Source organism: Trachinotus anak, unplaced genomic scaffold, assembly GCF_046630095.1.
Source record: "Trachinotus anak isolate AG129_WGS33_773 ecotype Australia unplaced genomic scaffold, CSIRO_AGI_Tana_v1 ptg000028l, whole genome shotgun sequence".
In the NCBI taxonomy this organism is placed as follows: Eukaryota; Metazoa; Chordata; class Actinopteri; order Carangiformes; family Carangidae; genus Trachinotus; species Trachinotus anak.
Genome location: NW_027273879.1, coordinates 15,611,828 through 15,639,738, shown reverse-complemented (window position 1 = coordinate 15,639,738; position 27,911 = coordinate 15,611,828). Strand labels below are relative to the sequence as shown.

General features: G+C 40.2%; 1 protein-coding gene across 1 annotated transcript in view; it reads left to right on the top strand.

Annotated features, from left to right (window-relative positions):
• Positions 1-26,637, top strand: part of lpar1 (lysophosphatidic acid receptor 1) — a 36,612-nt gene extending 9,975 nt beyond the window's left edge. Inside the window, exons 2-3 of the mRNA XM_071466062.1 lie at positions 7,353-8,108; positions 22,199-26,637. Coding sequence (XP_071322163.1) covers positions 7,370-8,108; positions 22,199-22,530 — 1,071 coding nt within the window. The 5' untranslated portion in view covers positions 7,353-7,369 and the 3' untranslated portion in view covers positions 22,531-26,637. The remainder of the gene's footprint in view (positions 1-7,352; positions 8,109-22,198) is intronic.
• Positions 26,638-27,911: the final 1,274 nt, after the last annotated feature.

Sequence of the window (27,911 nt, the reverse complement as noted above, 5' to 3'; positions counted from 1 at the left end):
GGGAGTAGTGGAAACAATGGGCACATTGTGTGGAGAGTTGGCAAAGAGGAGACGGGGGAGGTGGTGGAGGAGGAGGAGGTGGGGTGAGGTGGGGAGGAGAGGAGAGGAGGAGACATGCTGAGGAAAAGGGAGATGACAGAAGATGAGGGAAAAGGGGAGAGAACACGTGGAATGAAGTTGGGGTGAGAGGAGTTAGAGAGCAGGAGGAGTGGAGAGAAGGATGGGTCGGTGTGGAAAGGAGTTAAAGGGAGAGGAAAGGAAAGGAAGAAGGAGAGGAGAGGAAAAAGGGGACAGAAGACAGAAAAAGGTGAGATAGAGGTAGAGAGGAGAAACTACAGAAAGAGAGGTGACTTCTCACCTCACCAAGAGAAAAGTTGGTGGAAAAGTTGGTGGGAGAAGAGCTTAGGATGCAAGGAAGCAAGGTGGAGGGAAAGAGGACAACAAAATCAAGAGAAACTGGGTAAAAAGTAGAGAAGGTTATTGGTTGGAAAGGATGACGAGAAAGGAGGAGAGGAGAGTAGAGGTGGAAGAAAAGTGTGGAAAGTTGAAAGTCTTCTCAGTTTCACTTGTCATACACAAGATATCCACGTTCCCACAACAGTGCCAAGTGGGAATTTGTGGATCAGGCTCACACTCAAAATTGAAATCTTATAATGCCCTGTCTGCCATCGAACAGACGCAAAGAAAATCAGGCTTTTTAAACCAGTATGAGGTGATATCCCTGACACCTCCGCACAAATGGAAAAACTTGATCCAGGACATCCATTAATAAAAATAAAAGAAAACACTCCACATGTCATGGGATGAAGGTTAAAAATCCTCTTGGGAACTTTACAGGTGGGGAAAAATGATGGCAAGTGGATATAAAGTAAAAAAAAATACAATTTAGTCAGACTGAGGAAAGGTCTCTTCCTTAATATCAATACACCTACAGACTCATGCATGTGTAATGACACTCATGCTGTTTTATGTAATGAACAAAGACACAACTCATGTTAGCTAACTAACATGAGGCCTAAATCAAACAGGACAAGAGAGGGCTGGAGCCAATCCCAGCTGACACTGGGCGAGGGCGGGGTACACCCTGGACAGGTCGTGGAATCATTAATCAGTCTGTTTAACTGTGACCTCTCTCAGAAGCTTTGGGACAACAGATGAATAATTCTATAAAGCTAGAGCCAAGAATATACTCTGAGATTGTCTATTCTTGGATAATAAAACATTAACAAATGTTTGTCTGAGCTTTATCATCCAGCTGAGCTTCAGATGGCATATTTTTTTTTTTTCTGATCTCCAAAGCCAGAAGATGTATTGTTTTCTCCATAAAAAGAGAAAATCCTAGATGCATCATGACAGCTCCCAGCGAGGCTATACACCAGTGCGATCGCCTTGAGCTCTTTCATCTGGCAGAGAATGGATGTGTGAACTAAAATAATGCTTTCCGGATTTTTACACACAACTGATTTGTATAGCGTCAGTGTCTTATCAGTTCCAGAGAAGCAGGGGAAACACTGTCTTTGGAAAATTGTGTAGGATGTGATCAAACTCATCTTTTAATTGTCCATCTTTATGAGTAATTGCCTGTGGAGTATATGACAGTATAGACTCCCAGGGCAGGGAGTGGCCAAACATCTCTCTGACACACTAATAATGTTCACTAGTACAGACTAAACTCTCGCTCAGTGTAGGAATAACATGTCAAACCTAAAATTCAGTGGTGTTCCCCTCATCTCAGCACTGTATTAACAATAGCGAGCAGAAAGGTGGATGGTGGATGGTTTTAGAGACGGGAACAGACTTGGCTTTGTTGAGGTTTATCTAACTTCTGTTCTGGCTTTGACTTGGCCGGAGTCAGTTTGTGTCAGAGCCATGTAGGAGAACACAAAGGACATTCAGACCTACAGTGCGTTCCCTCCCTCCTAAAACAAGTAGCGTTTATTTTTATGTTTATATTTTAAATCGATACTTTATAAAGAAAATGAAAAAGAAAATCGAAAAAGTTAATAATGATGTGTGCATTAATGAAAGGAAACCCTGCTATGACAGTTCGAGCGACAGGGTGTGGTCTGTCCCTCTCAGATTGAGACTGTAACTCCCTTTTCTGATCTGCAGGATCACATCATTTGCTTGTTCCTGTGAAAATTGTTATAAAACACTTCAGTTTTATGATGTGACATTATGGTTAAGGTTTGGTTATGTAAAGGCTCACGACTCCGTTAGATTGAGGAAAAGATCACTGCGTTAAATTAAGTTCTTTGTTAAGTGGAGAAAAACATTGTGTCTGGGTTCCATTTAATTCTTCATTTAGGTCAGGGGACGTTTGTTGTCTTGGTTACAGTTATAACCAATGACTGCCGGTCAAATGGGAAGTGAACGTGCTTAAGTCAGATATGTTTATTTTTGACCCATGAATCTCCCCTGATCCTCTACAATAATGTTTCCTCCTTTGTCGCTTGAACATAAACAGACTCTGTGTTGTTTTTGGGGCCTTTAATGCTTCTCTCATTTTTCCTCTGCGGACACTTAAGGATGTTTGCTGTTCCATCATGCTGTTCCTACACCTGTCTAGCCATCTCTCTCATCAGGAGCAACAAATTTTCAGATCAAGTTCGAAACTTCCCTGTTCTTTCAACAAATAACATTTCATATTGATATTTTTGTAGCCTGTTCAGCACCACTGCTAAGGTCTAAATTCTAAAAGCTGGATTGCCATGACGTGATCCCTTTCCATTTTGGGCACTCGAGCTCTCCTGAATCCTTAATGTCAAATGATATTTTCTTTTCTTTAACACTTCCTTTATCTTCAGGATTAGATTTTTTTTTTCAACAAGCATCTTGAGATGCAAATGAATGTTGAGTTTCCAAGCAGCTGGTGTTGCTGTTGAGTCTCAGCATCTTTTGACAGCTGAGGGCCTGTGCAAATATCTCATCCTATAAGGGTGTGTCATTTGTATTTAGCTCATTTGCCAACAACTCATAAAGTGTATGTAACAGTGAGAGGGAAAGACTATAATAATAGGCAAGTGTGTGTGTGTGTGTGTGTGTGTGTGTGTGTGTGTTAATGAGCTGTATGCTATGAACATACGGATGCAGCCCTGGTGCTGATGCTTGAGTTATGACCTCATTTGTATGGATTCCAGGGTGGTCCATTCATAGCCTGTTAGACACTTACATACACACACACACACACACACACACATACACACATGCACACACTTTCTTCCCTCTCTCTCCACACAGCCAGACTTTGTCACACATTAATAACAAGCATGAAGAGAGCATTTTGCTCCCTATCTTTAACACCCAGGGTTCGAGACGTTGACCACACACACACACTTCCAAACTTTCCACTCACACACACACTAAAATGCTTCAACAATGTAGTAATTCAAACTTTCCCTGTTATAGTGCAGATACACACACCCAGGTGTGGGAACACAGAAATCTAAAATCCCCTCTTTCTGTGTCCTCTTTCTTGCTCAATCTTTCCCTTTTACGAGACCCACCCACCGGCTGCTGGGAGCAAACACACACACTAACACACACAATGACAGGATCTCCCTCTGCAGGCTCCGAGGGTCTGATGAAAGTGTTGGGAATGTGTACTGAGAGGCCACTGACACTTCCTCCACTTTCTAGTACTGACGACTCGCCTCAGGCATCTAATGCCCTGGTGACTGCTCCCTCTAGACATGTATTGGTCATAAGCCTCAGAATGGATGAGCTTTCATCTGCTGTGGTAGCTGTCGTAGAGGCTGCCTCACTCAGCTGCTCCCTTCCCTGCCTGTAATGGCCAAGTTATTGCTTTCTCTGCATGTGAATAACAATTAAAAACCTCAAATTGACAGGCAGGTTAGATAAGGTCCTCAGTCATCCAGGTCATCGCTGTTCTTATCGCTATACAAAGGCAACTGAGTTTTGTTGAGGTTCTGGAAGACTTTTCAGCTCTCATATCAAACTCCCAGGTTTTTGTCCTCGTGCAGCACTGCATAAAATATCCCAGACTGTAGATGCCCAGATATTTGAAACTATGACCCATATATGATGAAATCTGGCCTGGACATGCTCTAATCACAACATTGTAAGATGTCATATCAAGCAATCTCCAGATATGATTCAGATTCTTGCAAGAACCTAAAACGGATATCTCCAGATCCTCAGGGTTTTGGCGCAGTGCGGGGCAGTTAAAACCTTGACATTTGTTGAGGTAACTTGTGGGTCATTCATCCCCTAGACTTTCTGAAGAAATTAAAGATTAAAAAGTAATTATAAAAATGACCAAAAACATCAAAAGAAAAAAAACAAACAGATCATAAACAGGAAAAGTGGTGCACAGATACAGTAATATTCCAAGTCTCATCTGAAGCTGCTGTAAGGCGACTCTTCAGCAGTCTGAGTCAGACAAATCAAGTGGGTTTTTCCAAAGTTACAGTTTTGTTAGTACAGAGTTCCCTCTTTGTGTGTCATATTAACTACAGATAAACTTGGATTGTTTTTTCTCTGACAGGCCATTAAAAACAGGAGCAATGATTACGGCAAAGAAAACCTGTTTCAATGCACATACAGTGTGAGCACATGTCTATTCTATGTCTATTGAATGAGGCTTCATGTTTTGAGTGGTTAGCTTGGTTAGTTAATTATGGACTCTGAAACGCTGGTCATAAATCATATATAAATAACATGTAATGACAAAACGTGCCCCTGTTATAATGATTACTAGCCAGTGGCCCTTTTTTGACATGTCTCATATCATATCATATGTCATATCAATGTGCAGAAATTAAGCAGACACATCTGGCTTGTCTGAAGCAGTCCAGTATTAACAATAATTCAATATAGCTAATACAATGTACCATTGCTATTTCAGCGAATGAAACAACATTTTACAGCCACTCCAAGCAAACATGGCTGCAGATAGAGCGCCATATCAGCCCGCCTCAGGAAATTGGAGATATAAACAGAATCCAGAAAACCGTTTATTTAATTGATTAGGACTTCCCTTATGCTATCACTGGGCTAACACACACTCGTTCTGGCGAAGCACTATAAGGATGTGGAACACTGCCAACAATCTGAGCCAGCCTGCTGTATAGTTGATGGGCAGTATAGTTGCTTTTGGCTTGGATTAAGATTTTTTTTTTAAATGGGTTAAATATAGAATTTACAGTACAGTGTGCTGTGGAACAAAAGCCCAGTGAGGAGCTAAATTATGGGTTACAGCTATCCGCAAAACTAACCCTCTGCCTTATGTAACATGTCTTGTAAATTGCGGCTATCAAAACAATGTATTACCAATGAGATTTAGTGCTCCTTAGCAGTTGAGGTGTAGGAGTTTTTTTGGCAATCTTTAGCTTTCATACAGTAGCTTTCAACACGGCCTCATTTCCCAGGAGTATCCCTTATTTTTCATGTGAATTTTTGAGAGGTGAAGGTGGTGAGCGTTTTCCCAACATTGCAAATTAGTCCAAGGGGGGAAAAAAAAGAAATGAAAAAGAAAAAAAACAACTTGCTCAAGTCATCATGTTTGCAGTTCAGTTTTGGCAGAGTGGGGATTTTAGCTGTGTCACTGCAGAGCTAAAAGACGGTTTAAAGGATCGGAGCAGTCATATTAGAAGGTAAATCAGAAGAGAAGGATTTCCACAAAAACACTGGCCTTTGACCCAGAACCCTCTAATACCCGTCCTTCATTCCTTGCCCCCTCTTGTTTCTTCAGTTGCTTCCCCCCTTCTCTCTCTTTGTCTCTGGATCACTTACTCACACACAACCAAAAACACACACATACACACACACACACACACACACACACACTCTACTCTAGCCCTGAGGTCCTGTTTCCGGTCGGGGATGTATGAGTGAGAAGAGCCAGTATCTGTGTGGGATTTGAGCTTATTACACACACACACACACACACACACACACACACACACACACACACACACACACACACACACACACACAGTTTTCCTGTTAGCATTGTTTGTGTTTGTTAGGTGACTTATAAGCATCATGTTGATGTTGTTGCTGTTTAGTTTTCTCTGATTTGATTTTTCAAGCAGGAACACTTGTAAAACATGATCAGGTGGGAAAAAAACCCCCCAAAAAAACAAAAAACACAGACACATAAACAAACACCCTGACACAGTTGCCCAAGACAGCATGCAGACATACAAACACACACACACACACACACACACCACTTTTGTGTGCTGTTGCTGTAAACTGTGATTCATTTTAACAACTGTTTTTAGACTTTTTGCTCTTATAAAGCTGCTGTTCTTGTCTTACAGTAATGATGGCTGCTTTCTGTTTGTGAAATACTCAGGCCACCACACACACAACACACACACACACACACACACACACACACACACACACACACACAAATGGCTACTGATCAAGGGGATTTTTGTTTTTCCATGTTTCAGAGACCGGCCTAAGCCCACGTTTCGTAAAGCACTGATTTGTATTGAATGTTATGAAAGAGGAATATATGCATTTTCCTGAAAAAGAGATTAGCTCATTTTTAACTAAAGGATAAAGACAGAGCATGTGCTCAGAGAAAGGAACACAGAGGTCATACTGTGTCTAATACAGATTTTCTTTGAGTTTCCCAAATTCATATTAATATATAGTTCAAATTACACTGCTATTTAAATGGTATTTCATGTACGTATTAATTAAGAGCCACTTTGCAGCTGACAAATAATTCAAACTGTAGAACAGGCATTCTTGCAGTCCAAGTGTTCCTAAAAGCTTTATTTTTAATTTTTCTTTTTTTAAATGGTTATCTTGGCATAATATATGAAACATGCCTCTTTCAACACTCTTTAAACACTCTTTCTCTTTCACACACACTTAGAGAGAGAGAAATGGAAAAGATCACCTTTGCTGATATCAGTACAATTCCTAAGAAAACCCCAGAGCATCACAGCAAGCTTGGCCCTTTTTGGGTAGGTTTTGAGCTCTGTGGGTTTTAGGTTTCACTTACACAATAATACAATCATACTGAAATTCCCACGAACTGTCAAACTCTTTGCCTGAACTACTTGTTCATTTTCTGCTGTTGATTCTAATCTGTTTTTTATTATCTGGCAAACATCACAAGTTTGGCTTGTGCACATTCAGTCAGGGAAAACAGGATGTGACCTACTGATGAAATCTACTTGTATTGTTTGAGATGGTGAGCAATGTTACAGATCAGTGCAGGGAAATCTCCACTTTCCCTGCATACACCAACAGATTACAGGAATACGTTTTTCTTGAGGGAACGTCACCTTGTTAAGTGAAAGTGTAAACAGCCCTCACATAAATCTCTCAAATCTTTTCCAACATTATATTTTTTCTCCTTTCAGAAAGCACCTCTGCCACCATGGAAGAGGAACAGTGCTACTACAATGAGACCATCGCCTTCTTCTACAACCGCAGTGGCAAGACCCTTGCTACCGACTGGAACACCGTCAGCAGGCTGGTGATGGGCCTGGGCATCACTGTGTGCATCTTCATCATGCTCGCCAACCTCCTGGTGATGATCGCCATCTACGTCAACAGGAGATTCCACTTCCCCATCTACTACCTGATGGCCAACCTGGCAGCTGCTGACTTCTTTGCAGGACTGGCATACTTCTACTTGATGTTCAACACGGGACCAAACACGAGGCGTCTGACTGTTTCGACGTGGCTGCTTCGCCAAGGCCTGATTGATACCAGCCTGACGGCGTCTGTGGCAAACTTGCTCGCCATCGCCATCGAGCGCCACATCACAGTGTTCCGCATGCAGCTACACACACGTATGAGCAACCGGCGTGTGGTAGTGGTGATTGTCATAATCTGGACTATGTCCATAGTCATGGGGGCCATCCCCAGCGTGGGCTGGAACTGTATCTGTAGTATTAGTACTTGTTCCAACATGGCACCGCTTTACAGCAACTCCTACCTGGTCTTCTGGGCAGTGTTTAACTTGGTGACGTTTGTTGTCATGGTGACGCTGTATGCCCACATCTTTGTGTATGTGCGGCAGAGGACCATGAGGATGTCACGGCACAGCTCTGGACCACGACGCAACCGAGACACCATGATGTCTCTGCTGAAGACCGTGGTGATTGTGTTGGGTAAGCAAGAGATATAATGTGTCCTATCTATCTATCTATCTATCTATCTATTGCATTATAGCTACTTAGCTGTTTAGCTATCTATATATCCAGTTATCTTATCCTGTCTTGTTATTATTAGCTATTTATTGCCATCCACTTGTCTATCCGCTACATTTATATTGCAATAAGTGATAAGGTGGCTTTCCACATGACATCATCAGTGAGATGTGCATGGACATGGGGAGGGGTAGAAAACAAATGGGAAAGGCTGAGAGCTTATGAGCATGTTGAGTTTCATGTTGAATTGTATTGTGCCTTAAACTCCACAAATCAAAAAAGTAATGGATGGAAAATGTCCATCAATGCAAGATGGATACTTCCTGGTTAGCTCAGACTGCATAAGTGGCTATTAGCTCCAGCGATGTGGTCATAACCATGGATTTTATGAAGGCTGTGGATGGTTGTGCACTAAAACTGTAGTAATAAACATAAGACAATAGGGATTTTATACATGCTAGACTCCGTTCTCCTCTTTGCAGCAAACAGCGGGAATTTGATGCTAATGTTACTTTTTTTTATACTAACGTTATGCTGGCAGTTCATTGCTTGGTACATGTAGAGCTAACTTTGTGTAGCCTGTGTTAGCATTATCACTGCTACTAGTTTCCATCTCTGACTGGAATATGTGTAATTTTAGCTAGCCAGAGCTAATAGACATCTATCAAAGGGTGCACGTGGGAAAAGAAAAAGCCAGGATAAGTGTTGAAAACATATTTACCTCTAAAGCATAATTTTACTGGTTTTTAGAAAATGCCATCTTGACATTTTGTCTTTGAGTTTTCTACCAACCTGCTGCAAAGCATCTTTGATTGTCTGTAAATGGGCGACCCGTCTATCTGTGTAGCAGTGAGTGCGATATCTGAAGTCACCAGCAGCAACAGAACAATGAATCTGTTCATGGGTCTCTGAGTCCAAGCACTGTGTCTGCCTAGCACGAAAGCAGCCTCACATACATCATGTCAGCCAATCCTGTTCCCTACAAACTACATTCATTTGCTGTGGTTCTACCTGAGCAGTTTATGATGAAGGGCTCTTGAGTGTGATATGAATATGTTATATTTATGAAAGAAGGCACCATTGTACTGCACATGTTAGAGAAGATACAGTTCCAGCTGCTTACAGCTGCAGAGGTGGAGTAGAGCGAAAGACTGCAGTCATGGCACTGTGATAGATGCGGTTTGTCAACTTTATACAGCGTGAAAGAACATGAAAGGTAGCAATCCAAACCACAACCAGACACTTAGCTGATGGAGGATGTGACTGTTCTCAAAGCTCATTTGAATGCAATGTGAAACCTGCCATATGTTTCACTATAACTGTCACTCATAGTACAGTCCTACCCAATTTCCCACTGTAAGCAAAAAAATATTTTCTTCATTTCTTGAAGAAAATGAAAGTGGAGATTGAACGGATGTTTTCAGTCTTGACAAAGAGCTAATTTGGTCGAAAATCACTTAAAGAGCATTTAGGAAACGTTTAGAGGAAGGTGAGAGCCAACCATTGAGTTTCTTGGTTTGGTCATGGCTGAACTGTATAAATATCATTATCAGATTTCAGCTGAACATAAACTGATGAGTGGGAAAACAGATTCATATCGGCCTCCTAACGCCTTGCCTCATTTACAGTTCCAATGCAGGAATTTTTCATGAGCCCCAACATGTCACTTTTTCTTGCTAATGTCAAGAATTGTGAAACATTCACAGCCAATTCACAAGTTTTAATAATCCGGAGTTATTCTTTAATGTACTATTGAACTATATTTTGTCTGTTAATACATTAATACAGTGATATTGCTCTCCTCTGATGAAACAGCGCCTGCTTTAACTTCAAGCTGAGCTGTGTGTGTTAGTTTGACAGTTTTACAACTAAGCATTCGGTAGAGACATGTTTCCCTCTACACAAGTCTCCAGGCCTCTTCACTGGTATGTGATGAATAGAAGCATTGCTGTTTTTTGGGTTTTTTTTTTGGTTTTTTTAACATGGACTGACTAAAGCGCAGTAGCAGACTGACTTAGCTGTGTGTAAAGTTAAGTGTGAACTGTGGGAAAAGCACTTCTTAGTGCCTGGAAGCAGGATGTGTTGGTCCTAGACAAAACATACCAAAGGATTCCATGTGATTTGTCTCCTATGTGCTGTGTTATCTCATCCTGTTGCCTCTGTTGTCTTTACTCCACACTTAATTCAAAGCAGTGGACAGCAGAATGTGCTGTGTAGCCTACAGTATGTATAAAATTGAAGAATGTACATTTTCTGCTGCTGAGAGATGCTTTGTTTGTTTGCACTTGTTTAACATGTCTCGTAGTCCAGAGGTTTCGCTGAAAAGCTTAAACTTTGATTGAGTAGAGGCGCTACAGAGGGTTCCTCAGAAATTGAACCGTATTCCTCACACTCTATTAAAAGAGTTTCACAATATCAGGTTCTGCCAGTAAAGGCCTGGCTTGTCGTCAGTGACATAACAGTCTAAGCTTATGAGCCATTTACAGATGTTTTACCAAAATGTTTAACTTACTATTGAGATGTTTTAGAATTAATGAAAAAGTGAGGATAAGTGGTAAATGAGGGACAAATGTTTTGTATATTCACTACGTTATAGCAGCTCTATATGAATGTGTAGCATTCAAGAAAATGGGGACTATAACCACTCCTATAAATAGAAACCTTCTCCTTTCTCTGTAATGTAATGGGGCAAAGAGAGTTTATGATTAGACTGAGCTATAAAGGCAGGTGAACAGATTGTTTGATAAGAACAGTTTTACTATTCTTACAACAACAAATCTTACTATTATTAATTTGAATCATTGTTGTTTCAAATTCCTGAACAAATCACATTTGTTTCTTTTTATTGATGCCAGGCCCGAACTGGGGAAGCAAGTCTTTTGAGTGAGGGTGTAATGTGTTTTGGTTCAGTCTGGAATCCACTGCTGTTTCTCAATGAGGTCATTTTAAGCACTGAGGAAGATATTAAATACCACATTTTCTGTTGCATTGATAGAAGGGAGGTGCTTTCAGCTGGATATACACTCCAATCACTTACTCACATCTCTTGGACACTTTTTCCCATTTTATTTTTTTAAGAAAATTCCCTCTTTGCCTGTTCCTGTGTTACTCTGGCCAATGTAAAACAAAAAAGGTCGTAAGGCATTGAGTTTCCAGTGGGGTTAAACTTACCATTGAGTTCTGGGGTTTGATTATGTCAGGGAAAGGTTGAGATGAGTTCAGCCTTTGCTGCTCAACCAGAAAGTAAATCCCACAGCAATACCCTTCCCAGCTTTTCCCATCTGCTGACCAGATGATAATAACTGTTCCCCTGCTGCCTGCTGTCCTCTTCACTTGTCCCTCTCAGGATGCTGTAAACCCAGCTATGGGTGATTTCTTCTCAGAAGGACAGGATGAGGTTTAAAGTTGGTTACACACACTTGCACATGCACGTGCATGTACACACATACAGTAGACCGTCTCTCATTCACATGAATCCCCAGGCTTGATAAAGAACAGCGGGACGAAAGGTGGCTCCATTCACATAAACTCTGATAGGAAAAAAAAAATGCTATCTGCCTTGTGCTTTGTTTGTTTTGTCAAAGATAATAGAGATAGGGACACACACGCACACACACACACACATTAACATAACTTCCTCCCAATGCCTTAAAGGTACCCTGGGAAGTTCATGACCACTGGTTGCACTATGGAGCACAGTTTTTATGAATGGGTCCCCATTTTGTGAGTTGCTGTGCACAAAAAAAATACACAGTCCTGTTGATCTACAGGTGGCAGAACTGTGCCAGGAAAAATAACAAGGTGCCATAGTGAGATTTCTTTCTTAACCAGTGTGGCTCTCTATTTAGGGCGACATTTGCTACTTTAACAGTAGAAAAAACAGTCGCAGTGACAGGCGCATGGTTCAAAATGGTTGTTCTTAGTCTTTTAATCAATCATGGGTGTGTTTTGGATGTAACATGAGCAGACCGAATGGTCTGATGTATGTAGAGATGTGTGGTTATAGTGTAGCTGGTGAATGGTCATGTATAATTGTGATGTGCTCTAGTGCAGTACAATTATGTCAGGATGTGCCCTTAAAATAACAGTGAAACACAGCGCCATTGACTTCAGACCTGGTTTTTGTTGGTCAATCGTGCAATTGATTTCCACTGCCTCAAGATAGCAAATAGCCAACAATGTGCCTGACCACACCTCGCTCAGATGGGCACAAGTGCATTTGCTATTTAAACAACGCGGATGCTTGATGGGAAAAAAACAACTGCGTTGGTCTGTAACTAGCAAAGACACTTGTGTCGCACTTGGCACCACTTTGCGCTGACTGTAAGACAGAGCCCTGTGTTTCAATTCTACAAGAGAAAAGGCTTCAAGGACGAGGACAAGCTCGTTATTTTGACAGAACCAAAACTGTCTCCCATGTAGTGGATATAGTGGATAAGATCTGAGCTCAGGTCAGGTAACGACTGGTTTGTATGGTGCTACTCTTTGTAATTTAATAATGTATAAAAATCTTCATAAAACACTTTGCGCGTTAGAACAAGGCTGTGTTAGAACTGGTGCAACATCCTGCAGGTTTGCCAGTTTTGTTGTCGAATATCGATTCTGACTTGAAGTAAATCTCGTTATGTGTGGGTGTTGATGCTAATTAGACGTCTATCAAAAAGTGTGAGCTGAAACTTACACAGTAACGAAATCTAATCAACTGACACTGATCTGATGTGCAAAGATCTTTCAGGTCATACAAAGAGTGCTAGATTTCAGCCACTTGTGTCTGTCTGCTGGAAAAAAAAAAAAAAGGTTTGAATGGCACCAACAGAGATTCTCTTCATCACTGTTTAATGAGTCAACAGCTCTGCTAAATTGACCATGACCCTTGTGTGTGTGTGTGTGTGTCTGTGTGTCAGGTGTTGGCTCAAATTGGGGGCATCTGTGAATGATTTGATTATCTTAAAGTCCTTGGTGTTGCATGTGGTTGCATCGTCAGACAGAGCGGAGCGCCAAGACATACCATCGTCCGAACACATGCAAGCAGATGGCCTAACACTTACACTTGTTTCTAAATCACTATGCAATACTATTCAATGTTAAGGCCAACCAGTCACTAATGTTCATATCTAGATTTCAAAATGAGGATGGTGACTAATAGTTACACCCCCCCCCCATTCTAGTTACACCCCCCCCCCCCCAACATATGCACACATTTCCATCACACTGCATGTGTGTCTTCTGGCTGACTGGCAGCAGAACCAATCAGAGCCAACTACGAGCCAAACCCTCCAATCCAATTGTCAGCATGGAAACATGATTGGTATGCAGCTTACAGTGTCACCTGTTCTCTGTGTGTTTGAGTTTGTGTGTGTGTCTGTCTGTGTGTGTGTGTGTAAAGCACATAATGCAGGAAATTACCGTCACATTGCAGCTTTTCTAATCACTCACAATGGCAGCATGTGTCCTTCTGAATCCCGTTTCAGCGGCATCAGTTGCCACTTTCTGGCAAACCCTCCAATCTCCTTTAACATGCATCATTGAATGCTAATGAAGTATTATCCGGATCAGCTCTGCCTGTTAGGATCAAAAACAGCTCTGGAAAGGAATTTGAGTTTGAGTGTGTGCGTGTCAGCAGATGTGTATTGTACTGGAGTGCACCTATGACGCACATGCTCGGTTAAGTTGATAACCCTAACCCTAACAGCAAGTGCAGTTTAATGTTAGCAAACACTCATTGAACAACTGCACCATCGGAAATACAGCGGAGGAGCAACTGCCGTGTTTCTTAGCAGTGCGGCCAAGAAAACTTATGTTGTTTTAATAAAGATGTCAGTCAGATATAATTGTAACCGCCATCTGATTTCATGCTGTACACAGCACAAATAGCTTCCACCCAACAGCAGGGCACGGTTGTATGCAGCCCGTCACTTGCAAGATTAAAGATTAAAAATGATCCGCTGAAAATGTCTCGTATTGTAGAGGCATTTTTGATGAACAGTCACACAGGTAACACACTCATCTTTCACTCATATAAATGAGACAAAATTACAAACAGTGATGCTGGATTATGTGCGTCTTTGTTTCCTATGAATTCCTTGCATCCACATAGGCAATTTCAATCCAGCATGGTAATAGTGGACTCCACGCCACTAACAATGAAAACAGAGGTAGTTACAGAACATAAATGCATAGAATGGGTTTTGCTGAAAAAACACTGAACATTAATAGTATCATGCATTTTGAGTTCATGAAAATCATAAGGATCTGTCTGCACCATACAGTATATAGGACTACATTTATTTAATATATTTCATTATAGTGTACATATTAGTTTTACATATGTTTATGTATTATAAAATGTATTTTTAAAAGTAAGTTTTAGCCTTATTTGTGATATTTTATAGTATTTGTTGTTTAAACATGTTATTGATGGTATGGATGTCATACTGTTTTTGCTTTTATTGCTATGTTTTAGAAAAATATGATTGAGCTGTAAAATTTCTATCTCAATACATATCTTAGTCACAATTCTTTAAAGGGGCTATTTGTTGTTCTCTGCCACTGAACGTGGTTTCTTGGTGGGAGTGGGTGGTTGTGTTTGTCGCACGACAAGAGCTTCAGCCATCGTTGCGTTTACAAGTCAGGAAGTTATAATACACTGCCTGAGGAACACTATGTTCAGGGCAGACTGGAGGCTACAGTCGGTTTCTGTTGGAAAGTGACAAGATAGGCTAGCTGGTTAGCGTGCTAACTTCAGTAGAGGAAAATGTGTCATAGACACCAGAGTTGGCTCTCCACTGCTGGAGACAGCCGTTGGTGAGAAAAGGAATGAGTTTGATGCTGGTAAGTAAGTTAATGCTAACGCTAGCTATGTAGCAATAGCAAAACTTGCAAATAGCCCCTTTAAACAAAAACAAATTTTAGTGGTGCTCAAATCAAAAACGGTTATTATGTGGTTATGGTAAAAACAAAATTGATTGTTATCAGATTGGTGTATGTGACCGGATCATTGTTTCCAATGCATTCTGGTACAAAATGACAGAGACATTTCTAATAAGAAAACATCTGATTTCATAGCCTGAAGTAACAGAATCTGGTGGCGCCAAACAGCTAGCAGAAAAAAAATGTAGCCATATGCCGACAACTTGTCAAAAAAACTGTTGCAGGATAGGACTGGACTGGTATCATTTTAGAGTTGAATCACATAAAAAAGAGGGACCAAAGAGATCTTTAAATCACATGCAGTTTTGGGAAATTAGATTTAGAAGTTGGTTGTGACTGGCATGACTGTGGCCAACAATCTGGGTTTGATCTAAACCATAACAACATTGCAGAGCTAGTGTGCATTGTTTTTACAGTCGACTTTTTTCTTTTTATTCAAAAACACTGGGGAAAAAAGAGACAAGTAAGGTTTAAAAACTAGAAATCTCAGCACCTGGAAGTGAGTCACTAATGCTGACAAGCATCTCTGTAGATATATGATAGGCCTCTTATGGTAGCAGAGGAAAAAAAAAGAAAAAAAAAACCTCATTATTGCCATTTCAGAGAACTCACTGTACTTCCAGTCAGAAGCGCATTTCTCCAACCATTAGATCACTGTGACACCACCAGCACACTCCATCACTGTGCACACCACAAGCCTCTTTATCAATACTGTAACTAAGCACTCAGCTACTGAAAGCGAACTTTTATCTAATCTTCAGCGTGTGTGTGTGTGTGTGTGTGTGTGTGGGTGGAAATGAGGATAGAGGACAAAGAAATCCTTCAGTGGACAACTGGGAAGCCATTGGGCCATTTCAGAAATATACATAATGGCATCTTTCCACTAATTTAGTTTAGTGGGATCATGGTCACAACCACAGATGATGGTTGGGTTAGAAAAAGGATAGAAAGGGATAAACCGGGGGAGAGATACAGGAGAAGGGTGCAGTTCAGAGACAGGCAGGTTGCAAAATGTAGGCGTGGAGATGAGTGAGGGGGACAGGAGTGGAGAGTGGGAGAGCAGAGAGGCGAGAGGCGAGAAAAGAAAAGAAAGAGAAGATGAAGTAGGACTTAAAAAAATGAAAGGATGTAAGGATGTGGAAAGGGACAGAAAACCAGCAAGCGAAAACAATGGAGATAGATAAAGATAGAGAGATTAATGAGAAAAAAAAGGGGAGTGAGATGTAAGGAAGAATGTGAACAGTAATTTAATATAGGGTGTTTATTCATTTTTAAGGGCCTGAGAGAATTGGACATTAGTGGAAACCTAAGCCGACATGTGAGAAATTATACTAAGACATCAAAATCCAAGATAGGAGAATGTGAAGCTCTGTAATGAGTTAAGTATGTTACTGCATGTGGAAAACATCAGCACAATGTGAGGTGTGAGACACAGCTTTATAAGGATCAGACTTAAAGGGCCATTCAGGAGGTTTTGAAGTTGTATTATTTTACTTGATGCACAGAACTATTGACATTATTGCTAACCACTTTTGATAAAAGTTATTTTAAAAGGTTTTAGTTCATTTCAGTAGATGCTGGTGAGCAAATTGCAGATTTGTTTTTTTTTTTTTTTTTGGGGGGGGGGGGGTATAAAAGTAATGTTAGCTTTATATTGCACTGTAGTTGCAAACAGATGTGTACAGCATGTGCTTTTTGATCAAACATTTAAACTACCCACATTAATATTTCCTTAAAAGTGAAGTCATGCAGTTATTTAGATAATAAATAAAGTGAAGGTGAAAGTAGCTAATAAGGTGCAAATAACGCTGTAGGACTCTAGGCTTCAGGGAATGACTGGACCTAAGTGTGTGACTTTGACAAAAGAGGGACAGCTCACATTCCCTCTCCTACTAACAACAACAGTGCACTTAGCATTAGCATCAACAGCTGTTTGATTACCAGTCTAGAAGAAATGTTGCAAGTTCAGCATCGAGCTTCATTCCTTTACTCACTAAAAGCTGTCCTCAGATGTGGAAAGAATCACCAAAGTTAGCTTCTTTTCTTCTGGTTAGCAAGCAAACTTTCTTCTACTGCAGTTAGCATGCTAACCAGTCTCGTCTCGTCACTTTCTGACTGCGACCAACAGTAGCCTCCAGTCAGCCCTGAGGAAGCAGCACTGCTCAGAGGGCTTATTATAACCTCTTGTCTTGTAAATGTAACAATGTCCAAAGCTCCACCCACTCCCAGCAAGGAACCACGTTTGGCGGCAGAGAAAACGCCCCTTTTATTGTAACAATAAGATCGTCATTGAGATGTAACTTTTACAGTTGAATCATAAGTTAGTCAAGTGAGCTTTTTATAAATCTTTTTAGTGGGTCATGGTGAAAAACAAGAAGTCTTTAAGACTTAGAAAAAAAAAAATAATAATAACCGCTAATATAACTTTAACACGATAGAAATGGATGCCATAATGTTGACTGTGATGGATTACCTTTCTTGAGTTTGTGTACAATTAAAAAAAAAAAAAACCATGAAATTTCTAGTTAAATGAGATAAACACACAAAACCACCGGCGTGATCCTTTAAGCCGTGTAACCTCATGTTACTGTAATGCTGTGCCGTGCTACATGTCACATACGGTGAGAGAACAAGCTGCTGTCTCTGGAAAGGAATAGACAATGCGTCACTGATGCTGAAAAACAATGTCATAAACATCTTAATGGTGACAAATGGAAGAAACATGGAACGTCAACCATGAAAGCAAAGCCTTTTCCTGACAGATAATCCATGTTTCCTAACCTGAGGGAGGGGGTGGTGTGCAGAGACAGAAAAAAAGACCTCAAAATCTTTCTCATAATATTCTTTGTAATGTTGACTGTAAGGCTAAGCATGCTGGGATGGAGAGGACAGTTTTCGTGAGTATTTTCTCAACACCGCCCTAATGTTCCGAGTGTGTTGGTGTACGCTCCTCCATCTGTCTGTGTGCTATGTATAATTATGTAAGTGAGTGTTTGCGTGTGTTTGTGTCTGCACATGTGAGTGTTTATTCGTGTCTACCCTCAGTTTTTCATGTGTGTGTTTGTGGGAGTGTGGGGTTCATTGCCATAGTCTGGTCTCCATTATTTCCTTATTTTTCTTCCCAGCCTCCTCGGTTCCCATTCGTATGGAAGCCCATTTCCACCAGGAATAGAAAAAGGAAAAAAACAGGACAAAAGTTTGGAAAGATGAAATAAAAAAAGAAACTCTTGCTAAGTTGAATGAAAAAAAAAAAAAAGATTTTGACTGTCTTTGTCAAAATTTGGAGATAAAGAGCCAAAATGGCTACTTTTATATTGTGAAAAAAAATCTATGAGACAGAATGTCCAAAGAATAAGATTAAAAAAAATTAAAAACTAAAGAGATTATGAGATGTTATATCATACTTATAGGCAATAAGTTCAACTTCTGACATTAAAAGTTGAAACGATGAGATGAGATGAGATGAGATGAGATGAGATGAGATGAGATGAAGCCTTTATTAGTCCCACAGTAGCCTATATGGTAATGATACGTTAACATTATGACTTTTTATATCAGTCCTTCACCTATGTTCCTTAATGATTAGTTATTTACTGTATTCTGGCTGCTTTGATGTGTTGAAATATTGTTCAGTATTGTGGGTTTTCAACAAGGGTGAAATCACTGTGTAGCTGAACTGCAAATACCACAATGTGTCATAGAGGACACTGTTGCTATGAGAATGCCATAACAACACCCTTACATGTCCCTTGCTTCTGTGAAATTCCTAATTCTATCAAGACCTGGAAAGGATCAAAGTAGTTTTCCATACATTCCCAAATTTTCCAGGCCTGCTTTAGAGCCTTGTTTATTTACTTTCCTCCACGGACTTTCCATTCCTCCTGTCTCGTTGCCTTCCATGTGGCATTTTCAAGCAAGTGACAAGGCAAAGGGATTCATTTAAATCTGCCAAAAGACGTATTTGTTTCTTCCATAAACAAAAACAGTGGTTTACCCTCTCTGAACCTGGTGTGGCAGTAATGCTGGTAAACCGGCCTCTTGTTGGGTTTTTTTTTTTTTTCGTTGTGAGGGGGGCAATGTAAAGAGGTAATTTTGAGATGAAGGGTGTAGAGCAAGCAACTATATAGCCCTGGATTCAGAGAGGAAATGAAAGAATCCAAGAGTGAAACCTCTCAGGTCATAGCTTCACACAAAGACTGTTTTCTTCCTCATTCTGTGGGAATACTGAATGGGAGAAAAAAAAAAACACAGAAACTTTTGAGTATTGTGTGTTCTACTTGTTTATTTTGGTTTATGCCTTAGTCAGACAAGAATATAGGTTGTACTCAGGTTAGATTTTGCTGAAGGCTAGAAACATGGTCATGTAATACATTCATAATGTAATGTTCTTTGGCATGTTTTCTTTCTTTTTTTGAGTCTTGTCCTGTCCATAGTAAGATGTTTCACTGAGAGACAAATAGTTCGGATAGTTTCTCTGCTGGGCTCCGAACCATTTGAGAAATTTATCTAACTCTGGAGAGTCTGCCTGCATAGCTGGGAAGTGAGGTCAAGCCTCCGCTGCAGCTGCCGCCTGCAAAACACTAACAGATAACAGGCCTGCCTGTCAGTATTGTCTCTCTCGTCGCTGCTTGCCTAATTTCTCATCAAGACTCTCTGTTTTACTGTCTCAAGAGTGTAATGTCCCCCAGTTGTCTTATAGTTAGGACAAATAGCATCTGTTGACTGAATTCACACACACTTGAACTTGACATCTGTGAGTGATGAGTCAGTGACCCCCCCCAGCCCCTACCCCCCACCTCCCACCCACTCCCCTCCCCCTTCCTCTCCACTGTGCCAGCACTCTTCATCTAACCAGAGACATGGAGACATGTCCTCACCCAGATGAGGTTAGGAGATTAGAGATATGATGATGGAGTACTTGAGATATGGCTGTGCAAATGAGGTAGAGATCAGTCATTTCTGTCTCTGTACATGTTTCTTGTTAAGGGACGGGGGGTGATGGAGGATGTTGATAAGGGAAGGTTTGTGATTGACAGGCTGCTTGAGCTGATTTCCTGAGACATGATGAGTGCCATGACTCTGGTCCATGCTGGGGTCTTTCAAAGTTGGCTTCTTAAAGCTTTTTAAAGTTTGAGCTTTATCTTCTTTTATTCCTCAAATTATCAACAGTGATAATATACATATATACAGCATGTATAATTAGTAAAGTTATACTGTAATATATTGTAATATCTCTAGTCAAAAGTAAAATGAAATTAATAAGTAACCAATTGAAATAATTTACATCAGATGAAAAAAACGTTTAATCAGTTACACATTTTCCCTTTTCACTCACAGTGTTCCCATATGTTTCTCCTATCACATAAGAAACTAGAAAAAGGGGAAATGTTGTAATATTGTGCGGTGAAAGTAAATGGGAGATCAATTGATTTTCTTCTTACACAGATTGCAGGTAATGGAATATTGTTATGTGATTATTTAAAATCCATTTAAATGATTTGTATGATTGTGTTTATTCAAGTACAGTTTTGACATACAAGACAGCCTTTTAGTGGTATTTTCCACTCACAGGGCTCCCTAAGTGGAAATCTAATGCACTTGCAATGAAATTGAAAATTTGAAACACTGTAAAACAAAAGCACATTGCAATCACAATATGTCATTTAAAAGTTTTACATGTGGTTATAGAGTGTTGTTGTTCTATAGATGGATGGTGGTGTGGCTGTTAAGTGATGGTAATGTGGTTGTAGAATGATTTTTGTCTTTGTCAAAACAGCTATAGCGTATTTTAAATCTTGATGAGGTATACATTTTAAGGCAGCACTGAAAAAAACGTGTTTCCAGTTTGATCAGGTCCCAATTTCAGTACTCAAATTTAAGTCCAAGTGAATCATTGTATCTCAAGTGCGAGTCAGCAAAATTCAAGTCTCTTTCGAATCCAAGTCATCGGCTTTCAAACATCAAATCATGAGTCATCAACATTTATACTCCAGAAATATTGCAGTGTCATAGTCATGAAAATACAAATTAGAAAAAAAAAATCTTGGATTTGGTAAAATGCAGTATGTTAATTAGGTGAATTTCCAGAGAGTCAGCATTAAAACACATTATTTTGGCAATACTGTAACTGCACACTCAGCATAAGTGTTTCATCAGGCTCATAAGAAGACACAGGAAACTGGGAATTAGACTTTGTGAAAACATGAGTTAGATTTGCTTATTAGTAACAGAAACTATGTGTGCAAAGACGGGGAAAAACAAATCTCATCACAAAGGAAAAAAAACATACTGATGTTCTTGTCTATGTCAAAACTTGTATTAGGTCTCATCATTCAGTCTCCGGCCAAAAACTAGGCCAAAACTTTGATTTATGTGATTCTCAAAGTATCTTATTAGCATCAAATATGGCTGCATTTCTTTTTAGGATAGCCAGCACTACTTAAAAATGAAGAAACATTGATCTAAATAGTTGCTTTAAAGCTTCCAACTACTCTGTGAAATCTATTGGTGTCTTAGTGTAATTGAAAGAAACTGTTCTCAGAACAGCCTCATAACTAATTAATGACATAGATGAAAATTGCACTTACTTTCACTCAGCTTTTACTCCAGTCAAACCATGTCAGTGTCTTCTATGACTTCATGGGGGTCAAGGGTCAACACCTAGAATGTAAATAGCTTATTAAAGCATTATAACCAATACATAATTCAGACAAGCATTTAGTGCATTTGCAGCCTCTTTGTCCATCAAAGAGATTGGGACACGTTGCTTTGAGCTGCTGTAACCACATGCTGGGGGGATTATACCTAAGTGTGTTAGGTCATTCTGCTCATAAGCATCAGAACCAATGACATGGTGACTAATAGTTATATACACCAATGAGTTCATGTGTGAGCCTCACTCAAACAGTGGGTGGGATGCCAGCATTGTGCACTCAATCGTATGAAACTACATAAAAATATTATCCTAATTTGTCTTAGACTAGTAATGTTTATCTTAGCTGTGTATATAAATCTGTAATTTTCTGCCTTGTAAGAAAAAACAGTAATCTATAGAGCTGGCTATTTTTATATTTCTGAAAAACAGCACTTTAAACTCTTTTTTTTCTCTGTTGTCTCTTCAGGGGCGTTCATAGTCTGCTGGACGCCTGGCCTGGTCATCCTCCTCCTCGACGTCTTCTGCGCCAGCTGCAACGTCCTCACCTACGAAAAGTTCTTCCTACTTCTCGCCGAGTTCAACTCAGCCATGAACCCCATCATCTACTCCTACCGTGACAAGGAGATGAGCGCCACCTTCAGGCAGATCCTGTGTTGCCAGAGGCAGGAGAATGTCAACGGGACGGCGGCGGAGGGGTCCGACCGGTCGGCGTCCTCCATCAACCACACAGTGCTCAGCGGCAGCGGCATGCACCACCACCACCACCACCACCATCACAACGAACACTCAGTAGTATAAAGGAGGGCTGGATGTCACGGAGATTAAGCCAGCCGCTTGAAGGGGTTAGTCTCTATTGGAAATAGTGACTGGTAAGGGGTAAATGGAGGTATGGGAAGGTCAAGAGGGACTGGGAACATGATATGAACGAAAGACAGTGACGTGATAAATGTGAGGACGAAGATCAGGTATTTGATGAAGAGTTGGATGAGATGGAAGAGAATGGCAATGATGACAAAAGATGAAAAGACACTATCTCTGTGTGGAGAAAGAAACACGGGAGTAAGTCTGATCTCCAAGGACTCTGATAGGCTGTTAGTATTTTTTTTTTTTTTAGTTGTTTATTATTTTCTGTTTGTGTTAAATGTGTTGTTACGGGCAATGCTGATATGAACTATTTAAAAGTAATCTGTGAAATGAAGGTAATGCCAGTATAACCCATCCTTTTCCTCCAGTCTTCTCTCACTTTGTACCCTGTAGTCATGGGTTTCATCATGGGTTACATCCATTTAAGGACTAACTCATGTCAGTTGCAACACTTTGGGTCGGAACCCAGATTTAAAACACTATTTAAGACTTCAAATCTGTGGAAATTCAAACCAACACATGCCATTTTGTGCTTACGACATGTAGCTGAATGTCAATACAAGCTATCTACAGCAGCTTTAATTTTAAAATGACCATGTGGAGACTCAAGCTCAGTTTTCCTGATAGTGTGTGGACCTATTTCCAGGTGTAAAAAGTTTCACACCGCAGTGACAAATTAATTAATTTCCCTGCAAATTAACAATTAAATCATCTGTAAATATGTTTGACATGTTTACCAAAAATACTGCAGTGCTGTTCCAACCTTTATGGATCCAACCCAGTGTTGAAGTAACCAGAGCCACTGTCCTTTTCCACATTCGATTCCCTCACTTTGACATGACATTACGAACTAAGTACAAACTCAGTATTCTAGCAATAGTCCTGTCCCACTAAAAAACCTTTGTGAACCCATCCCCTCAGTTTCTCCTTACATATACGAGGGCTCCAAGATCTGCAGGAAATCCTGAGTTGTTTATTCTCTCTAAGGAATTAAAGACAAGTTGTTCCAGGGACCTTACCAAAAAAGAGGAGGAGGATGTTTGCAGTTTTAGAGCAGGCTCTGCGTCACAGTGTTATATGGAGACAAGGTGAAGGTCATATCTGGTGAGTGTTAACGGACTTCAGATTATGAGATGAAATGTGCTGTGTCCGTGCAGCTGACGAAGGGGGGGGGGGGGGGGGGGGGTTGGAAAAGATAAGTGAATGTGAAACAATATTCAGTGTTTATGTAAAAAAAAAATTCCCCCTGGTGGTTCTCAAACCGAAAATGACTGTAAACTATGTAAAATTGGAATTCTTTTTACCGTTGAGAGAAGTGCAAAGGTGGGGCTGTTACGTCTTTTCAGCTCCAACATGGAGATACAATGGATATTAATGAATGCCTGCCTGAAACTGTAGTTTGCAAAGTTCATTTTGCCACAAATGATTCAGCAGGTGATTGAAACAAATTTGCCTGCAAACACTGACCTGAGCAATTTACCACCAGCTGTCTCAGAACTGAAGACACTGATGATGTGGATGCATCAATCTGTCTCACTAGATGAATTCCATGTGGGCAGAGCCAGCTTGCAGCTGATCAGATCCACTCATACCCCAGAATCTGGACGTGTAGTTGCCAAGATATTTCAAACTATGACACATTTATGATGAAATCTGGACTGGACATGCTCCAATCACAGCACTGTAAGATGTCATATCAAAAAATCTCCAGATATGATCCAGATTCTTGCAAGAACTTAATAAGGATATCTCTGGATTCTTGCGGTTTTGGTGCAGTGTCAATGCTTTTATCATCTTTTATGGATGAATTTGGGAAACTTACCTTTTTCAGAATATGCTTGGTTACTTTTTTTTTAGGGACTCGTGAATGACAGCATCACAGTCTAATAGGTGTGCATGGCTTCAACAAACACTTCATGGAGAGTACTGAAAAATATCTTCATCATTAATCAGAAAATGAATGGCGTGCACATATTTTTGTTTTGGCAGTTATTGGTGATGTGAGGTGGTATGGAGACCCATCCAGAATATATTATGTTTTTATATCACCATATTAGATGGTTGGGGTTATGATAATGTTGCTGTTTACCTTAACATCTTTAGGTAATGTTTATCATACCACAACATCAAGCATTTTTGGTAGTCACTTCTTATTTAAAGGTCTACTGACAACAATGACATATTACAGTTTACTCAATAATACTCAAAGCCTAAAGGTTGTTTTTCTTAATGAACGGACTTAGTGAGAGGTAAGCCAGAGTTGAGCCAATGCAGTGTTGAATGGTGTTGTATTATTTCCACAAGTGCACTCCCGGGCTTCTGCTATTAACTTGTGATTGTGTGCCAGCTGAAAGTCAGCACGGTGACTCTGTGACGTGCATTGTTAAAAATTACCAGCTGAAAGTTTTGTCGTGACTTGAATCAAAACACTCGTTGGCCAGAATACACAGACAAAGCTCTCAACAGCTGACAGCAAAGTGAGAAACACGGCCAAGGATACAGTCAGATGTTTTCCAGGAAGCGAGATGTTTGTCAGGGTTTAAACTGCAGTGCTAACATGAGGTCAGCTGGTATTATTCACTGTCAGTGTTGCCCACACATAAGTTACAAGGCAACAATCTTCAATAAAAAAATGTATTTACTTTTCTTACATTTACCCCTCGCATTTGTCCACCTTTCATGTCTGTTAATTTCACAAGAGGCCTTACAAGAGTAGTGGCAGCAGGAGTGCCACTCGTTATCTCATTGACCAAACTTTGTCGAGCTAGGACTCTGGATCCAGACCCTCCATATTTGACATTCACTGTAACCAGTTTTCTAACAAAGTATTGATTCAGGTTATATAGCAAACCAACTAAACTTTCTGTCTTTGTATGTCTGTGTTTACCAGTGAGTCACTCTTTGTATACCATTGTAAGTATATGTGTACAGTATGTATGTATATAAAATATATTATTCAAAGTTAATCACCAAAGGGAAAGTGTTTTGTGTTTGTAAATTTAACTGTGTTATGCTCTGTCTAAATGTACTGTAGGATTTTGTTTTTGGTTTTGTGTCATGAGCTGTTAGTATTATGACCCTAATGAATGAACTTTTTGTAGACGCAATTACACTTATTAACTTGTTTGTGACCCAGAACTAGATATCTATGTTTGCAGTGCCTTCCAGTTCTCCTTCATAAAGAGTATCTTAACACCAGCCTGAAAAGCAGCGATTTACTGCCCCCTCTGGTTAAAAGTTTCAAGCCTGACCACACCCAGCAGTGATGTCATAGTGTCCTGGAGTACACTTGCACATAACTGCGGCAAGGTGAGAACTTAAACCACTGGAGGACAGCAAAGCCAGGATCTCCAGGTGGTGTCAAGCTACTCTTTAAGTTTGTGTGTTGCTAACACCGCTGTCTTACATTTGCCTTATAGTACAACAAAAATTGATGTCAGTGTTGGAGCGATATTTCACTTTTGCAGAAAGTTTTCACCAGAAACCGTGACTTTTTCATTAAATAATAAAGATACGAATGTAAAATGATGACAAACTCATAAACACCGGTAGAGTATAATGGCTCAAAACCATTTCAACTGCTCGGTTGTGGGTAATTTTTGATTTTTTTTTTTTCATCAAAGACGCAACACAAAGAAATTAATTCTTAAGAGCATCACATCAAAACACACACACCCACCGTTTTATAGGTAAAACCACACAATTCACTGGCAGTGTCTTGATGTGCACCAATCTGTGATGGTCTGCAGGAAAAAAAAAAAAAGTTTTATTACATTCACTCCCAGACTGGCATCATTATTAGTACCAGTGGCTGATGCTCAGAGCTGTAGGTGAGAAACATTTTGTTCTTCCAGAGTGAAACATTGCTTCAAAATGCTGTTAAAAAATCAGCCTCAGATTTAATATACCATGTACCAGTAGTTTGTAGAAAGTAATTGTGACACATACTATCCATACTGTAGGGGCCAATATCAATGAATGTCCAGCCAGAGTCACAGTGTTGATATCCCAGCAACAATAAAAACATGTGAAAAATCTGAATTATTGTCTTTATTAATGTGAAATTTGTGTTTAGCATGTTTAGAAACATGTGTAGCCTCGCTGTGGTTGCTCTGCTCCGTTATCCCACCGTGTTTTTGTTTCCATGACATCCACAAAAGTCAGTAACACGCAAACAGGGGAACACACAGGGTCATAGACAGACACACACTGATAATGTATGCTTCATGACATGCATGGGTTTCTTGCTAGACTTAATAATAATCTAAAGACCTTGAAGCTCTTGGCACATTTTGGACAGTCTTGTCAACAGACGTACGTACAATGTGTTTATATTTTGTAAGAGGAAGATGATTTTTTTTCAGAATCCCAATTTGAACAGATTTTTTTCTGTGAGGGGTTCTGTGCAGGTTTAGAGGTGAAAAATGCTCTATGAACTAGTTCTTGACACTTGTATAGTCTCTGTTTAAGAGTTCCGTCTGGACTTGGCTAACTTAATACAGTCTGCAGAGACATTTGTTGATTTTTTTTTTTTTGGTCTCCTCATGGAATGAAGGCCTGTGTGCTGGTCCAGCACCAGATAGCAGACAGATAAAGGCAGCAGCTCGATGGTCGACATAACGGAGCATTTAGCAGCTAAAAGAGCCAAGTCTCCGGAGTTGATGGAGGCTGGACCAGGAAATTTAGATTAGTTATTATGACTTTAACTATGCATGCGTGTACATAATTTTTGAGGTCAAAACAAAATTAGCGAGATTAGCGACTTTAGGTACCAGGTATTTTAAGACACCATGTTGATTTTACACAGTTTTGTGAGATTAGGCTGCTTTATTTATGTCTTCACCTCCAATAAATGTTTCGTTTCTTTTGTCCTTTTGATGGCAGCAGAAAAAAGTTGTGACCTCAACATTGACGGATCATCATGGTTATCAAGTTAGAGCAGGCTGTTAGCAAATGGTTGCATATTTACACGCAGCAGTCATGGAGCAACATTAGCATTCATCTGGAGTTGTGTTTCTGGCCACCTGGTGAATGGAAGCTCAATACTCACTCTCTTTTAGCTCTGTTTATGGTCTCCATACCAACTCACGACAGCTCTCTAGCAGCTAAAAGCTCCACTATGTTCACCTAGCTAGATGTTAACTGTGTCCGGTCTATTTTTTGGGCACAGAGCCGATGGTGTACAGTTGTTTTCCTTCCGGCCTTTTCACTGGAACAGCTGCCTGAAAACAAAACCGTCAGAGCAGTAAGAGCGAACCAGAGGAGTAGAGCTGTGGTCCACACAGATGAAGAACGAGCTGCAACTCGCCATAACG